This window comes from Euprymna scolopes, chromosome 41 (assembly GCF_053919585.1).
Source record: "Euprymna scolopes isolate OS-2025 chromosome 41, ASM5391958v1, whole genome shotgun sequence".
NCBI classification, from domain to species: Eukaryota; Metazoa; Mollusca; class Cephalopoda; order Sepiida; family Sepiolidae; genus Euprymna; species Euprymna scolopes.
Window position 1 is genome coordinate 10,012,437 of NC_136522.1, and position 20,449 is coordinate 10,032,885.

The window sequence follows — 20,449 nt, forward strand, 5'->3', positions numbered from 1 at the left end:
ACAGATGGCTGTTTGTAGCAACCATATGTAACTGTTTACCTTCGAAAAAAAATAATATATATATGTGTGTGTGTGTGTGTGTGTGTGTGTGTGTGTGTGTGTGTGTGTGTGTGTGTGTGTGTGTGTGTGTGTGTGTGTGTGTGTGTAAAAGGGGCACAGATATTCAAACGAGATAAAAAAAAATGTATACTTTAATGAGTGGGGTCAGCAACAATTATGTTTTTTTATATATACTTGTTTTATTATTTTGATATTTTCATTTTTCCATCTTGTTGAAATAAATGTAACGCGTTTCAGACGATTGTTTTAAGATTTTTTTTCGCCCCCTTCAGAAATTTTGTGGACAGAGACAATTTGGAGGAGCCATTTCGAGAATAAATGCTCTTCCCTTTTATTTTACTTCAGTCGAAGTTCTCAGAAATCAAGGGGGCCCCCTACCTGGGGCTAACACTTGAAATCTATATGAGATACATATATATTCAAATATTCCATTAAAGTTCTCTCTCAAACACTGATTTAGTAAAGAAATTGAGAACATAATTTTCCTCTCCCCAATTAACCATTTTCATATGTTGTAGTATATCTTTCAAGAATTTATCTAGTCTGGTGGAGTATCCAGTTTCGTGCCATTACTTGAGGTAATAACACTTGGAGAAGGTTGTTCTAATAAACCCGTGTACAGAGAGACGTTAGACTCTCGAGTGTTCAAAATTGTTAGACTTACCTTTTATTTTGGTCTCTTTGTCTTACTGGATTCCATGACAAGAAGCAAAAGTAGAATGTATGTTCAAATTGTTATTGGGTTTGCTGGGGTCAGGTCAGGTTCATTGAGTGGAAATTGAGGTCGTGCGTGTGTCGATGTTCTCTATTTTACATTAAAAAAAAATCTTTTTTATTTCTGCTCTTCCTTGTGTGGAGGTGTGGAAATGTGTGTGCATATGTGTGTGTTTCTTCGTTTCAAAAGTGTGTGTGTGTGTGTGTGTGTGTGTGTGTGTGTGTGTGCTTGCATAGGGATGAGAGCGTATGAGTGTGTGTAAGGTGTGGAAATGTATGTACATATGTGTATGTGTGTGTGCATGTGTGTGTATGCATGTGCTTGCATAGGGATGAGAACGTTTGAGTGTGTGTGTGTGTGTGTGTGTGTGTGTGTGTGTGTGTGTGTGTGTGGAAATGTGTGTGCATATGTGTATGTTTCTTCGTTTCAAAAGTGTGTGTATGTGTGTGCATGTGCTTGCATAGGGATGAGAGCGTGTGAGTGTGTGTGCGAGGTGTGGAAATGTGTGTGCATATGTGTATGTGTGTGTGCATGTGTGTGCATGTGCTTGCATAGGGATGAGAACGTGTGAATGTGAGTGTGTGAGTGTGTGTGTGTGTGTGTTTAGACAATGTGAGTGCAAGTGTGTGTGTCTGTTACACATTTAGATAAATATTATACATACACGCCATCAGTCTATTCCTTCTTATCCGCCATATTAATTTTTTTCTTGTATTGATTCAGTAAATATAAGTTACATTTCGTAGTTTAAATAAGCTATGTCTAGTATCCGCTTTTTGTTTGTTTGTTTGTTTGTTTGTTTTTTGACAGGGAAACTGTTTTTTTTTTAATCTAATTTTGATTTTTAGATTTTAATTTCTTTCTATTTTGACGTTCGTTTTAGTATGTTAAGATATCTATAATATTTTGTATTGGAAATAATTATAATTTAATTTAATAACTAATTACAATATTTTGTATTGGAAATAATTATAATTTAATTTAATAACTAATTACAATATTTTGTATTGGAAATAATTATAATTTAATTTAATAACTAATTACAATATTTTGTATTGGAAATAATTATAATTTAATTTAATAACTAATTACAATATTTTGTATTGGAAATAATTATAATTTAATTTAATAACTAATTACAATATTTTGTATTGGAAATAATTATAATTTAATTTAATAACTAATTACAATATTTTGTATTGGAAATAATTATAATTTAATTTAATAACTAATTACAATATTTTGTATTGGAAATAATTATAATTTAATTTAATAACTAATTACAATATTTTGTATTGGAAATAATTATAATTTAATTTAATAACTAATTACAATATTTTGTATTGGAAATAATTATAATTTAATTTAATAACTAATTACAATATTTTGTATTGGAAATAATTATAATTTAATTTAATAACTAATTACAATATTTTGTATTGGAAATAATTATAATTTAATTTAATAACTAATTACAATATTTTGTATTGGAAATAATTATAATTTAATTTAATAACTAATTACAATATTTTGTATTGGAAATAATTATAATTTAATTTAATAACTAATTACAATATTTTGTATTGGAAATAATTATAATTTAATCTAATAACTAATTACAATATTTTGTATTGGAAATAATTATAATTTAATTTAATAACTAATTACAATATTTTGTATTGGAAATAATTATAATTTAATTTAATAACTAATTACAATATTTTGTATTGGAAATAATTATAATTTAATTTAATAACTAATTACAATATTTTGTATTGGAAATAATTATAATTTAATTTAATAACTAATTACAATATTTTGTATTGGAAATAATTATAATTTAATTTAATAACTAATTACAATATTTTGTATTGGAAATAATTATAATTTAATTTAATAACTAATTACAATATTTTGTATTGGAAATAATTATAATTTAATTTAATAACTAATTACAATATTTTGTATTGGAAATAATTATAATTTAATTTAATAACTAATTACAATATTTTGTATTGGAAATAATAATAATTTAATTTAATAACTAATTACAATATTTTGTATTGGAAATAATTATAATTTAATTTAATAACTAATTACAATATTTTGTATTGGAAATAATTATAATTTAATTTAATAACTAATTACAATATTTTGTATTGGAAATAATTATAATTTAATTTAATAACTAATTACAATATTTTGTATTGGAAATAATTATAATTTAATTTAATAACTAATTACAATATTTTGTATTGGAAATAATAATAATTTAATTTAATAACTAATTACAATATTTTGTATTGGAAATAATTATAATTTAATTTAATAACTAATTAAAATATTTTGTATTGGAAATAATTATAATTTAATTTAATAACTAATTACAATATTTTGTATTGGAAATAATTATAATTTAATTTAATAACTAATTACAATATTTTGTATTGGAAATAATTATAATTTAATTTAATAACTAATTACAATATTTTGTATTGGAAATAATTATAATTTAATTTAATAACTAATTACAATATTTTGTATTGGAAATAATTATAATTTAATTTAATAACTAATTACAATATTTTGTATTGGAAATAATTATAATTTAATTTAATAACTAATTACAATATTTTGTATTGGAAATAATTATAATTTAATTTAATAACTAATTACAATATTTTGTATTGGAAATAATTATAATTTAATTTAATAACTAATTACAATATTTTGTATTGGAAATAATTATAATTTAATTTAATAACTAATTACAATATTTTGTATTGGAAATAATTATAATTTAATTTAATAACTAATTACAATATTTTGTATTGGAAATAATAATAATTTAATTTAATAACTAATTACAATATTTTGTATTGGAAATAATTATAATTTAATTTAATAACTAATTACAATATTTTGTATTGGAAATAATTATAATTTAATTTAATAACTAATTACAATATTTTGTATTGGAAATAATTATAATTTAATTTAATAACCAATTACAATATTTTGTATTGGAAATAATTATAATTTAATTTAATAACTAATTACAATATTTTGTATTGGAAATAATTATAATTTAATTTAATAACTAATTACAATATTTTGTATTGGAAATAATTATAATTTAATTTAATAACTAATTACAATATTTTGTATTGGAAATAATTATAATTTAATTTAATAACTAATTACAATATTTTGTATTGGAAATAATTATAATTTAATTTAATAACTAATTACAATATTTTGTATTGGAAATAATTATAATTTAATTTAATAACTAATTACAATATTTTGGATACTGTTTTTTCTTGTGATGCTTAATTTAGTATTGTTCTTGGTTCATGCTATGATATAGAATGTTTTTATTCATATCATATGGTATTGATTGAAAGCATTTGTTGATAATAAAAATGAGCGGTAGTCATGAATAAGAATAAAGTAAGATGAAAGTAAACGTAAGAGTAAAATAAAGTATTTCTTAGTGTTGTCCGTCTAATAGTTTGGCTGATATTGTTCCACTGTATGCATGTACGTATTGTGAACATATAGGAGTTTATTTCTGCGATTTTTATGTTACTTTTATGTAAGGCCACTCTATTGCTGAGGTTTTTGGTGCCTCCTATGCGGCTCTGATTTATGTGTGAGTGTGTGCACATGCATATGTATGTATGTATGTATGTATGTATGTCTTGTTTTTTCAAAGGGCGAATGAACTCTTTTTCTGGGTCAACGGCCAACTAGCACCGTGTATATTTGTGTGTGTGTGTGTGTGTGTGTGTGTGTGTGTGTGTGTGTGTGTGTATTGGGGTGGAGAGGGCTCCCGTAAGCCGTGGTGAAGGCAACCTTTCTAGGAGAAGCAAATCTCTGATTTAAAAAACCATAAAGCGGGAGACCAGTACCCGCATTAAGCTGGTCTGCAGTTTAATTTGTTGCTGGCTATCTTGCTCTTGCTTGTTGCTGGATCTCAACATTTTGAACCGAGAGAGAGAGACTTAGCTGTCGTACAAAGCTAAGACTCTGTAACATCATCTTTGTATAGATACTCCCTCAGGCATTTGGGCTCATGGATGTTAAATGTCTGAGGAAGTGGCACTCGTCTGACAAGACGTTGCGATCATCATGTATTGCATTATTTGTTTGCTCTGTTCAATTCTCTATGTTAAGTTTGACTGATATTGTTCAATGTGTTACATTAGAGACAAGGGGAAATTTGTGTCTGTGTGCGCGTATGCATGTGCTTGTGTGTGTGCTTCAATGTGCGGTTTTTATCTATCTATGTATGGGGGTATACACATACATATGCATGTACGTATGAATGTTTTTTTTTTTTTTGTATTTTGTTTGTTGGCATGTTAATATAAAGATCTGTTTAATTTAGGAATGAACTGTGTTATAACTTTTTCCCCCGTGTGAGTAAGTAGTAATAATTGTCGGTTTGGAAGATTGGCATTATTTTGACGTTATTTCTACAGCAAGAATGTACGTGTTGTGAACAAACACGAGTTTATTTCTGCGATTTTTATGTTACTTTTATGTAAGGCCACTCTATTGCTGGGGTTTTTGGTGACGTCTATGCAGTGTATGCACTAAAATGCACAAGAGGCGACAAATTCTAAATAAGTGTCAATTCCAAATAATTATATATATATATATATATATATATATATATATATATATATATATATATATTGTGTGTGTGTGTGTGTGTGTGTGTGTGTTTGTATTTTCTAATACATTGTCATGTCTTGTCATTTTAGGACCCTTATCCGGCCTGCTTGTGGACAAAACTTCAAGTCGATTCGTAATGATGTTTGGGGGACTCTTGTTGGTAATTGGCAACATTTCGTCCTTTTTTGCCGCGAATGTAAATATAATGGCATTCACCTTCACATTAAGAGGTACAAAATTTTTGCTTTTTCCTGTTTCTCTAAATAGTACAGATGTATTGCCCAAAAAACTCTTTGCTGATTTTTGTTGACTTATTGTAGGCACCCTTCTTTTTTTCCATTACTAACAAGCATAGTTATACAGGAACCAACTTGTATTGTTTAATGATTTCAGTTTGTATGTTTCATGACTGTTATTTTATTTCTTACTAGCGTCTGCGCCACGTCGGCACCCACAACGCCGACTCAAACACAAAATCGAGTACACTCAACATCGTCTTACCATCAACGCTTACCTTGTGAACTCGGAGTCTGGGAAATACGTTGGATAAAATGATGGTTAAAATTATTACGAACTTGCCAGAGTTCGAACTTGGAATCTTCTGATCCGTAGTCGGGAACGTTATGCATTGCACCACGAGTCCTGGCTGTATGCCGAAAGATGTTTGTTACCACGACTGTATACAGACAGTGCTAAATTCCGTTGATATCGGCAGGTAACATTTTCGACAATTGCACGAAACGGTCCAAAAGCCCTTATTTCGAGCGTTTTGTGTGACCCAGCGTTGTTCGTTCCAAACCATGTATAGATAAGGACAATCTAGAGACTCACGCCTTTCAGGGGAAAAAATGATTTTTTTTTTTTAATTCGGTGCATCCGTTCAAAAGTTTTATTTGTATATATACACACACACACACACATATAAATAAATGAACATTTAGAATTTTATTAATAGTATAGACTAGAATATGTACCCGGCTTTACCTGGTATTAAACGTAACGTTAAATTCTTTTCAAAAAATAAAAGAAAAGAAAAACAAAAACAAAAACAAAAAAAACAACGGAAAGAACCTAAGACATGTACATGCGAGTATTGTTTTGAACGACATACCTGTTGTTGCGTGGCCTTCTGTTTTTTGGCCGCTGTCTAGGGGATTCGCCAACGTTTTTTTTTTGGGGGGGGGGAGTTGGGTTCTACTATAAAAAAGCACGCATGCAAGACAGACACAAGACGATGTATATTTTTATATATTGGTTTATTTCACTCTCAGGTATCTCGTCTTCCGCATCATGGAATGAAATCGACGATCTCGGACTTGTGGCGTTTCTCTGCATCCATTTGGAGACCTATTTAACCCCCGAATAGACGAATAGTTATTTTGCGTAGATGAAGAGGTGTTGTGACATGCAGTTTACATGGAAATTAGTTCTTATGTTTTACAAGTATATCTTTTTTTTTATTTCTCTACTTCAGTTAACGTTTTCTTTTTAAACTGGTGTTAACTAATAATATGACTTTGACACTTTAAAAATGTTATTTTTATTCAAAAATGTTTTAATTTCATTCTGAACTTTTCTTTTACCACAGGCCTTGGAATTGGTTTCGTATTCGTGCCAATGTCTTCGATTACTAGCTATTATTTTAAACGTTATTTAAATATTGTCTCCGGCATTTCTGCGAGCGGTGCCGGTTTCGGTATATTGATATGCTCGTTGATTATAGAATATTCATTACAGACTTATTCTCTGCGAGGCACCTTCTTCGTCATGGCAGGAATCGCTGCTCACCTTTGTCTCTTCGGCGCACTTTGCCGACCAAACGAAATCGAGAAGAAGAAAAAGGAAAAATGTATCACCGGTAACAAGGGCGGCAGTTACTTCCAGTTTCTGAAGAACGTACCACTTCTGATACTCTGCATCAGTTTCTTCTGTTGGAGCGTGGGTGTATCCATCGTCCTTATATTTCTACCAATGTACTGCAGCCACCATGGCTCTACCAGCCAAGAAACCGCAATAGTGTTCTCGCTCATAGGTGGCGCTAATATCGTTACAAGAATCTTTACGGGGGTGGCTGCAAACGCGGACAATATCAATGAATTGACGCTATACGTTGGTTCTTTCGGGGTAGCTGGTATTGCCACCCTTCTACTGCCATTTTATGGTAAAACCCTCGCGGGCCAGATCGCTTTTGGGATAATCGAATGTCTGTTTACGGAGGGCTCGTACGCATGTTTCAATGCTATCAATTTGAAATTGGTGGGCGTGTCACACGTTGCCTTAGCAACCGGACTGGAAATGTTCTTTAGCGGAAGTGGATTTTTTGTCGGACCACCCGTAGCAGGTAAGTGTACTCGTATTTCATCAAATCATTTGTAATATTTGAAAGCTTCCATCTGTTAATCCTCATAAATTATTTATATATATATATATATATATATATATATATATATATATATATATATGAAATAAAATGGAGGTGAAAGGACCTGATTACTCAACGTTTCGCCCGATTTATGCGGGCTTTTTCAAGAGGGATGGTAATTGACTATCACTCTTGAAAAAGCCTGCATAAATCGGGCGAAGGGTTGAGTATTCAAGTCCTTTCACCTCTATTTTATTTCATTTCGTCGGATTTAATCCAGCTCAACAATCATATATATATATATATATATATATAATTATTCAAAATAATAAAATACAATAAATCTACTGGTGTGCAAATCCAATTCTTTGTCTTACATACAATAAAATTTCTATATTTGAAATTTAACTTTTTCAAATCACAAATTTTAAATTCCTAAATTATATATATATATATATATATATATATATATATATATATATATATATATATATATATATATATATATATATATATATATATATAAGTCGTGGGGTTGGGGATAAATTTCCCAACATAGTTTATTATGCCAAGAAATCTTCGTAGGTCTCCAATAGCTTCTGGGGGTGGCATATCATTCATGGCCCTGACTTTTTCTGGGTCGACCATTATACCCTCCTTGGTGATGCGATGCCCCATGAAAACGATAGAAGCTAAGCTTGTTTTAAACTTTTCAGGGTTTAGCTTTATCCCTATTGTCTGGCATTTTTGAAGAAGGCTGTGAAGTCGTCTGTCGTGTTCCTCCTGGTTAGTTCCATAAACCACCAGGTCGTCAGTAATGATTCATTTCATGTCCTGGAATTGTTCTACCAGCTTTATTTGAAATATTTTATCTACCGAGTTTAGACCAAAGGGTAGTCGACGCCAACGGTATCGGCTGAAACATGTTTGGAATATGGTCAAATAGCTAGAGGCTTCATCAAGTTCAATGCGCCAATATTCTGAAGATAGGCCTGCCTTGGTGAATATCTTGTGTCGTAGAGGGTAACCTTGAGGAGAGGCATGATGTAGTGCTCTCGCATGAGTACATTCTTGAGTTCATGAAGGTCCAGGCATATACTTAATAATAATAATAATAATATTGATAGTAATAATTATAATGATAATAATATTTAATAATAATAATAAAATCAAATAATAATAATATAAATATTAAATATTGATAATATTAAATAATAATAATAATATTAAATAATAATATTAAATAATAATAACATTAATAATATAAAATAATAATATTAAACAATAATAATTATAATAACATTAGATGATAAAATTAATAATCATAATAATATTAAATAATGATAATAATATAAAATGATAATATTATTAATATTAAATAATAATCAAAAGATTAATAATATTAATAATAAATAATAATATTAATAAATAATAATATTAAATAATGATAATAATAATAATATAAAATAATAATAATATTAAACAATAATAAAAATATTGAATACTAATACTAATAAAAATATTAAACATTAATATTAAATAATAATAATAACAATATAAAATAATAAGAAGAATATTATTATTAAATAATAATAATAATATTAAATAATAAAAATAATAATAATAAATAATAATATTAAGTCGTAATAATAACAATATTAAATATTAACATTAACATTAAATAATAATAATAATAATATTAAATAATAATAATATTAAAATAAAATAATAATATAAAATAATAATAACATAAATATTGATTAATAGTAATAATATTACATCATATTAATGATAATAAATAATAATATAAATCAATAATAATAATAATAATAAATGAATAAAGAATAATAATATTAAATAATAATAATATTAAATAATAATAATATTAAATAATAATAATATTAAATAATAATAATATTAAATAATAATAATAAAATAAAATATTAGAAATAATAAATAATGATGATAATAATATTAAATAATAATATTAAATAATAATAATGATAATATAAATAATAAGAATAATATTAAATAATAAAAATAATATTAAAAAACTATAATAATTATATTAAATAATAATTATTATAATATAAAATAATAATAATCATAATATTAAATAATAATAATTATAATATTAAAAAACAATGATAATAATATTAAATAATAAAAATTAATAATAATAAATGATAAAAATAATAATATTAAATAGTAATAATAATAATAATATTAAGTAAGAATAATAATAATACTAAATAATAATGATAATAATATTAAATAATAATAATATTAAATAATAATAATAATAAAATTAAAAAATAATTTGCAATGTTAAATAATAATCATAATAGTATTAAATAATAATAATATTAAATAATAATAATAATGATAATAATATTAAAAAATATAACGATAATGATAATATTAATTTATAAAAATAATATTAAATAATAAAAATAATAATAATAATAATTTATAATAATAATATTAAAACAATAATGATAATATTAAATAATAATTATTATAATATTAAATAATAATTATTATGATATTTAATAATAATAATTATAATATTAAAGAACAATAATAATAATATCAAATAATAAAAAGTAATAATAATAAATAATAAAAATAATAATATTAAGTAGTAATAATAATAATAATATTAAATAAGAATAATAATAATAATAATAAAAATAATAATAATATTAAATAATAATAATAATGGTAATAATACTAAAACTAATAATGATAATCATAATATTAATTTATAAAATAATATCGAATAATAATAATAATAATAATAATTTATAATAATAATATTAAATAATAATAACAATAATAATTTATAATAATAATATTTAATAATAATAACAATACTGCTACTACTACTACTACTACTACTACTACTACTACTACTAATAATAATAATAATAATAATAATAATAATAATAATGTGTTTGTTTTACACTGCACATTTTTTTCTTTTTATCTCTCTATATTGTCTGTTTATATAATAATATTAGATAATAATAATAACAATAATAATTTATAATAATAATATTTAATAATAATAACAATACTACTACTACTACTGATAATAATAATAATAATAATAATAATAATAATATAAATAATAATAATAATAATAATGATAATAATAATAATAATAATAATAATAATAATAATAATAATAATAATAATAATAATAATGTGTTTGTTTTACACTGCACATTTTTTTTCTTTTTATCTCTCTATATTGTCTGTTTATATAATTTTAGCGATGATAAAAAAACACACCGGATCACTGGACATGGTTTTCGTCTTTGCAGGTAATAAGTGTTGCTTCTTTATTCATAAAATCACTTATGCAAATCGAATGAAGTCACTTATGCAAACCGCATTAACCCACTCATTCATATTGCATAAAATAACTTAAGTAAATTGCATAAACTCACTCATTGTATTGTATAAAATCACTTATGCAAATTGCAAAAACTCACTCTTTCATCTATATATATAAAAGCGAAAATGTATGTATGTATGTATGTATGTATGTGTGTTCGCTTTTTCTGTATGTCAACAAAAGGCTTTTTTCCGAGAAACGGTCGCTCGCTTCACAACTTTTTAAAACATTTTATATCACATATAAATCGTAATATCTCACAGTTAACAACGAAGCTCGCCTGTCTATTTAATTTGCTCGATTTCGGGAAGATAAATATTCAATATTCGCCGCATGTGGGTTAGTCTTTTTCCTATAACATCTTGGGGAAAAAAAGCGTTCAGTAGTAAATGGATACTATCCCGCAGTCAAATTTGACCTCATTAACTCATTAAAACGGGCACCTGCTAAATCCAAGTAATTAAATAAATTCAAATGTGTCTTGTTTGCATCTCGCAGTGGGGCAATGGTTAACGTCGCACTTTTATTTTCACATTTTAATTTACAACTTTGCCTCAAGGGTTCGGGTTCGATCCTCATACATACTTTTATTTTACCCGCCCCCCCCCCCCAACACACCTCAAAACACCCAGGCAACCCCGGGTACCCCTCGCTAGTCTATATATATAAAAGCGAAAATGTATGTTCGCTTTTTGTGTATGTTCAAGAAAGGCTTTTATCAGAGCCGCGGTCGGTCGCCTAACAACTTCTTAAAACTTTTTATATCACATATAAATCGTAATATCTCAGAATTAACAACGAAGCTCGCCTGTCTATTTAATTTGCTCGATTTCGGGAAGATAAATATTCAACATTTGTCGCTCACCGCATGTGGGTTAGTCTTTTTCCTATAACATCTTGGGAAAATAAAAATAAAAAAGCGTTCCGCAGAAAATTGAAATACTATCCCGCAGTCAAACTTGACCTCATTAACTGATTAAAATGGGCACCTGCCAAATCCAAGTAATTAAATAAATTCAAATGTGTCTTGTTTGCATCTCGCAGTGGGGCAATGGTTAACGTCGCACTTTTATTTTCACATTTTAATTTACAACTTTGCCTCAAGGGTTCGGGTTCGATCCTCATACATACTTTTATTTTACCCGCCCCCCCCAACACACCTCAAAACACCCAGGCAACCCCGGGTACCCCTCGCTAGTCTATATATATAAAAGCGAAAATGTATGTTCGCTTTTTGTGTATGTTCAAGAAAGGCTTTTATCAGAGCCGCGGTCGGTCGCCTAACAACTTCTTAAAACTTTTTATATCACATATAAATCGTAATATCTCAGAATTAACAACGAAGCTCGCCTGTCTATTTAATTTGCTCGATTTCGGGAAGATAAATATTCAACATTTGTCGCTCACCGCATGTGGGTTAGTCTTTTTCCTATAACATCTTGGGAAAATAAAAATAAAAAAGCGTTCCGCAGAAAATTGAAATACTATCCCGCAGTCAAACTTGACCTCATTAACTGATTAAAATGGGCACCTGCCAAATCCAAGTAATTAAATAAATTCAAACGTGTTTCCATTAGCATCTCCCGGTAGGGCAATGGTTAACGTCGCACGTTTTTGTTTTCTCAGTTTAATTTACAACTTTGCCTCAATGGTTCGGGTTCGATCCTCATACTTACCTACCAACACATTTTTTTTAATCCCCCTACCCCCGGATTTTCCACACACACCTCCAAACACCCGGGCAAAATATCACTTATGCAAATTGCATAAAGTCACTCATTCATATTGCATGAAATCACTTATGCAAATTGCATAAACACACTAATTCATATTTCATTAACTAAATCATTCATATTGAATAAAATATCTCATGCATATTGCATAAAATAACTCATTCAAAATGCATACAATCACTTATTCAAATTGAATAAAACCACTTATTCAAAATGCATAAATCATGTATTGCACATCCATAAAATAACTTATTCAAAATGCATAAAATCACTTATTCAAAATGCATAAAATCACTTATTAAAAATGTCTAAAATCACTTATTCAATATGAAAAAAATCACTTATACAAAATGCATAAAATCACTTATTCAAAATGCATAGAATCACTGACACAAAATGCATAAAATCACTTATAAAAATGCATAAAATCACTTATACAAAATGCATAAAATCACTTATCAAAAATACATACAATAACTTATTCAAAATGCATAAAATCACTTATCAAAAATACATACATTCACTTATTCAAAATGTATAAAATCACTTATTCAAAATGTATAAAATCACTTATTCAAAATGCATAAAATTGCTTATTCAAAATGCATAAAATCACTTATTCAAAATGCATAAAATTACTTATACAAAACACATAAGATCACTTATTACAAAATGCATAAAATAACTCATACAACATGCATGAAATCACTTATTCCAAATGCATAAAATCACTTATAAAAAATCCATAAAATCACTTATTCAAAATGTATAAAATGACTTATTCAAAATGCACAAAATCATTTATACAAAATGCATAAAATCACTTGTTCAAAATGCATAAAATCACTTATTCAAAATGAATCAAATCACTTATTCAAAATGCATAAAATGACTTATAAAAAATCCATAAAATCACTTCTTCAAAATGTATAAAATGACTTATTCAAAATGCACAAAATCATTTATACAAAATACACAAAATCATTTATACAAAATGCATAAAATCATTTATTCAAAATGCATAAAATCATTAATACTAAATGCATAAAAACACTTATACAAAATGCATAAAATCACTTATACAAAATGCATAAAATCACTTATTCAAAATGCATACAATCACTTATGAAAAATGCATAAAATCACTTATAACTAATGCATAAAATCATTGATACTAAATGCATAAAATCACTTATACTAAATGCATAAAATCACTTATACAAAATGCATAAAATCACTTATTTCAAATGCATAAAATCATTGATACAAAATGCATAAAATCACTTATACAAATTGCATAAAATCACTTATTCAAAATGTATGAAATAATTTATTCAAAATGCATAAAATAACTTATTCAAAATGTATGAAATCATTGATACTAAATGCATAAAATCACTTATACAAAATGCATAAAATCACTTATACAAAATGCATAAAATCATTGATACAAAATGCATAAACTCACTTATTCAAAATGTATGAAATTACTTATACAAAATGCATAAAATCACTTATTCAAAATCCATAAAATTACTGATACAAAATACATAAAATCACGTATTAAAAATCCATGAAATCACTTATACAAAAGGCATGCAATGACTTATTACAAATGCATTAAATCACTTATTCAAAATGCATAAAACACTTATACAAAATGCATAAAACACTTATACAAAATGCATAAAATCACTTATACAAAATGCATAAAATTACTTATACAAAATGTATGAAATCACTTATTCCAAATCCATAAAATCACTTACACAAAATGCATACAATAACTTATTCAAAATGCATAAAATCACTTATACAAAATGCATAAAATCACTGATACAAAATGCATAAAATCACTGATACAAAATGCATAAAATCACTTATTCAAAATGTATAAAATTACTTATTCAAAAGGCATTACATCACTTATACAAAATGCATAAAATCACTTATACAAAATGCATTAAATCACTTATGCAAAATGCATAAAACACTTATACAAAATGCATAAAATCACTGATAAAAAATGCATAAAGTCACTGATAAAAAATGCATAAAATCACTTATTCAAAATGTATAAAATTACTTATTCAAAAGGCATTACATCACTTATACAAAATGCATTAAATCACTTATACAAAAAGCATTAAATCACTTATACAAAACGCATAAAATAACTTATAAAAATGCATAAAATCACTTATTAGAAATGCATAAAATCACTTATTCAAAATGCATAAAATTACTTATACAAAATGCATAAAATCACTCATACAAAATGATTAAAATTACTTATACAAAATGTATGAAATCACTTATTCAAAATCCATAAAATCACTTATACAAAATGCATAAAATCACTTATACAAAATGCATAAAATCACTGATACAAAATGCATAAAATCACTGATACTAAATGCATAAAATCACTTATACAAAATGCATAAAATCACTTATTCAAAATGTATAAAATTACTTTTTCAAAAGGCATTAAATCACTTCTACGAAATGCATTAAATCACTTATACAAAATGCATAAAATTACTTATACAAAATGCGTAAAATCACTTATACAAAATGTATGAAATCACTTATTCAAAATGCATTAAATCACTTATACAAAATGCATAACACACTTATACAAAATGTATTAAACACTTACACAAAATGCATAAAATCACTTATACAAAATGCATAAAATCACTTATACAAAATGCATAAAACACTTATACAAAATGCATTAAATCACTTATACAAAATGCATAAAATCACTTATACAAAAGGCATGAAATGACTTATTCAAAATGCATAAAATCACTTATTCGAAATGTCTAAAATCACTTATTCAAAATTTTTTAAATCACTTATTCAAAATGCATAAAACACTTATACAAAATGCATAAAATTACTCATACAAAATGCATAAAATCACTGATACTACATGCAGAAAATCCCTTATACAAAATGCATAAAATCACTTATTCAAAACGTATAAAATTACTTATACAAAATGCATTAAATCACTTATACAACATGCATAAAATCACTTATTCAAAATGCATAAAATCACTTATACAAAATGCATAAAATCACTTATAGAAAATGCATAAAATCACTTATTCAAAATGTATGAAATCACTTATTCAAAATGCATAAAATGACTTATACAAAATGCATTAAATCATTCATTACAAAATGCATAAAATCACTTATTCCAAATGTATGAAATCATTTATTCAAAATGCATAAAATAACTAATTCAAAATGTATGAAATCACTTATACTAAATGCATAAAATAACTCATACAAAATGCATTAAATCACTTATAAAAAATGCATAAAATCACTTATTAAAATGCATAAAATAACTTATACAAAATGCATAAAATCACTTATACAAAATGCATAAAATCATTGATTCAAAATGCATAAATCCACTTATTCAAAATGTATGAAATTACTTATACAAAATGCATAAAACACTTATACAAAATGCATAAAATTTCTTATTCAAAATGTATAAAATAACTTATCCCAAATCCATACAATCAATTACACAAAATGCATAAAATCACTTATTCAAAATGCATAAAATAACTTATACAAAATGCATAAAATCACTTATACAAAATGCATAAAATCATTGATAAAAAATGCATAAACTCACTTATTCAAAATGTATGAAATTACTTATACAAAATGCATAAAACACTTATACAAAATGCATAAAATCACTTATACAAAATGCATAAAATTACTTATTCAAAATGTATAAAATAACTTATCCCAAATCCATAAAATCAATTACACAAAATGCATAAAATCACTTATTCAAAATGCATAAAATCACTTATACAAAATGCATAAAATTACTGATACAAAATGCATAAAATCACATATTCAAAATCCATGACATCACTTATACAAAATGCATGCAATGACTTATTCAAAATGCATAAACTCACTTATACAAAATGCATAAAATCATTGATACAAAATGCATAAAATCACTTATTCAAAATGCATAAAATTACTTATTCAAAAGGCATTACATCACTTATACAAAATGCATTAAATCACTTATTACAAAATGCATTAAATCGCTTATACAAAATGCATAAAATCACTTATACAAATACATAAAATCACTTATTAGAAATGCATAAAATCACTTATTCAAAATGTATAAAATCACTCATACAAAATGCATAAAATCACTTATACAAAATGTATGAAATCACTTATTCAAAATCCACAAAATCACTTATACAAAATGCATAAATTCACTTATACAAAATGCATAAAATCATTGATACAAAATGCATAAAATCATTGATACTAAATGCATAAAATCACTTATACAAAATGCATAAAATCACTTATTCAAAATGTATAAAATTACTTTTTCAAAAGGCATTAAATCACTTCTATGAAATGCATTAAATAACTTATACAAAATGCATAAAATCACTTATTCAAAATGCATAAAATTACTTATACAAAATGCATAAAATCACTTATACAAAATGCATAAAATCACTTATTACAAAATGCATAAAATGACTTATACAAAATGCATAAAATCACTTATACAAAATGCATAAAATCACTTATACAAAATGCATAAAATTACTTATACAAAATACATAAAATCACTTATACAAAATGCATAAAATCACTTATACAAAATGCATAAAATCACTTATAACTAATGCATAAAATCATTGATACTAAATTCATAAAATCACTTATACAAAATGCATAAAATCACTTATACAAAATGCATGAAATCACTTATTTAAAATGCATAAAATGACTTATACAAAATGCATAAAATCATTGATACTAAATGCATTAAATCACTTATACAAAATGCATAAAATCACTTATACAAAATGCATAAAATCACTTATTCAAAATGCATAAAATGACTTATTCAAAATGCATAAAATCACTTATTTAAAATGCATAAAATGACTTATACAAAATGCATAAAATCATTGATACTAAATGCATTAAATCACTTATACAAAATGCATAAAATCACTTATACAAAATGCATAAAATCACTTATACAAAATGCATAAAATCACTTATTCAAAATGCATAAAATGACTTATACAAAATGCATAAAATCACTTATACAAAATGCATAAAATCACTTATACAAAATGCATAAAATCACTTATACAAAATGCATAAAATCACTTATTTAAAATGCATAAAATCACTTATTTAAAATGCATAAAATCATTGATACTTAATGCATAAAATCACTTATACAAAATGCATAAAATCCCTTATACAAAATGTATAAAATTACTTATTCAAAATGTATAAAATTACTTAGTCAAAATGCATTAAATCACTTATACAAAATGCATTAAATCACTTATACAAACTGCATAAAATCACTTATACAAAATGCATAAAACACTTATACAAAATGCATTAAACACTTACACAAAATGCATAAAATTACGTATACAAAATGCATAAAATCACTTATACAAAATGCATAAAACACTTATACAAAATGCATTAAATCACTTATACAAAATGCATAAAATCACTTATACAAAATGCATAAAACACTTATACAAATGCATTAAACACTTATACAAAATGCATAAAATCACTTATACAAAATGCATAAAATCACTTACACAAAATGCATAAAACACTTATACACAATGCATTAAATCACTTATACAAAATGCATAAAACACTTATACAAATGCATTAAACACTTATACAAAATGCATTAAACACTTATACAAAATGCATAAAATCACTTACACAAAATGCATAAAACACTTATACACAATGCATAAAATCACTTATTAAAAAGTCATAAAAATTCTTGTTAAGAATATTTCCAAGAAACTCTCTTATTCACTCATCCATTACGACGCATTCACCTCCGTTAGTTTCTTTTTGCTTTCCTCGATTGTATGTGTTTATAATAAACTCGGATTTTATTTCCTTAATATCATCCTTTTTATTTTATTACTGTATGTTTATGTTTAATTACTAAATGAATGCGTTTTTAGTAATCAGGAAGATATGTGTTATAATTAATTAACTTTGATGGTTTTTGAAGCCGAGAACGGAGTACTTTGTTTTTAGTAAATTTGTATGGGAAAATTGCTTCGAGATGCGTTTAATTCTAGGTACGAGCTTTATCCGGGAACGAATTAATCTCATATGTAGAGGAGTTGCTATATACATATATTATTCTAATTTTATGTATTTGCACGGCTTAATTGCATATATATTTTCAAAATTTACTCCCTCTCTCTCTTTATATATATATATATATATATATATATATATATATATATATATATATATATATATATATATAGTGATGATCATATTTATTGGCACGGTAAAATAGTTAAAAATACACAATATACTTTGTTATTTTCTTTAATTTAATCCCTTTTTTAGAATTTATTAGACAAAATTTAACTTTTATTTTACCGTGCCAATAAATATGATCATCACTGTATATATATATATATATATATCTTGATATTGAAATTTTATTCAAATTTTCAAAAAAGTCATAAACCTATAAGGAAGATATACAAAACTATAAAAAAAAAATTAATTATTCGACAAGGAGTACAAATAAAACTAGAAAACCTTATTCCACGGAATTTCAAAGAATGCAATTTTTCTTTTCAGAGGGAAGAGGTTTGAAAAATATATTTTGCAGGTTAATGTGCATCATTTAAAAAAGTCATTTAACTGTTTGAGACAGTTTTAAGGAACTCAAGAGGATTGAAAATGCAAGAAACGGAATATATATGTATATATATATATATATATATATATATATATATATATATATATATATATATATATATATATATATATATATTTGAGGTTGCTATTTTTCGAAGGTAGGTTAACCAGTGAAATATAACGAGGTTCATACAAGAGTGCTCAATACTGAAGTAGAGCAAGTTACATTTGTCTTTACATAAGCAGTAGTTTGTTGCTACACGGTCATGAGCATGTTTCGGTCTACCAGTATTTATCAACTAGATCTCATCAGGAAACAACCATTATTTTCGAAAACGGAATTCAAAATGAAGAGAGAATATTATAAACAAATACTAAAATGAATAAACTAACTAATTCACACCCAATCCAACCCTGTTCTCCGTGAATCTTCACACTAAAAAAAAAAAAAAGGAAGGAAAGGCCTTCTTTTGCTTAGAATTAATATTCGCTCTTCATAATTCCGTTATGGTAGACCGAAACATGCTCATGACTTTATATATATATATATATATATATATATATATATATATATATATATATATATATGATGAAAATAATGGAAATAGTATTCCGACAAAATAGAGAAAATAAAAAAGGAACAAACCGTATTATGTGTTCACCAACGTTTCGTCTTTATTTCGAGACTTCCTCTGGGTGAAGGAAGTCTCGAAATAAAGACGAAACGTTGGTGAACACAT

The 20,449-nt window shown here is 25.5% G+C and overlaps 1 protein-coding gene across 2 annotated transcripts in view; it reads left to right on the forward strand.

Moving 5' to 3' along the window:
* Positions 1-20,449, forward strand: part of LOC145266348 (monocarboxylate transporter 12-like) — a 266,031-nt gene that overhangs the window by 59,313 nt on the left and 186,269 nt on the right. The window contains exons 2-4 of one of the 2 annotated variants that reach the window (XM_080121956.1): positions 5,548-5,688; positions 7,047-7,799; positions 11,099-11,149. In XM_080121956.1, the coding sequence (XP_079978082.1) occupies positions 5,548-5,688; positions 7,047-7,799; positions 11,099-11,149 (945 nt within the window). The remainder of the gene's footprint in view (positions 1-5,547; positions 5,689-7,046; positions 7,800-11,098; positions 11,150-20,449) is intronic. The other variant, XM_080121955.1, reaches the window with a different exon arrangement.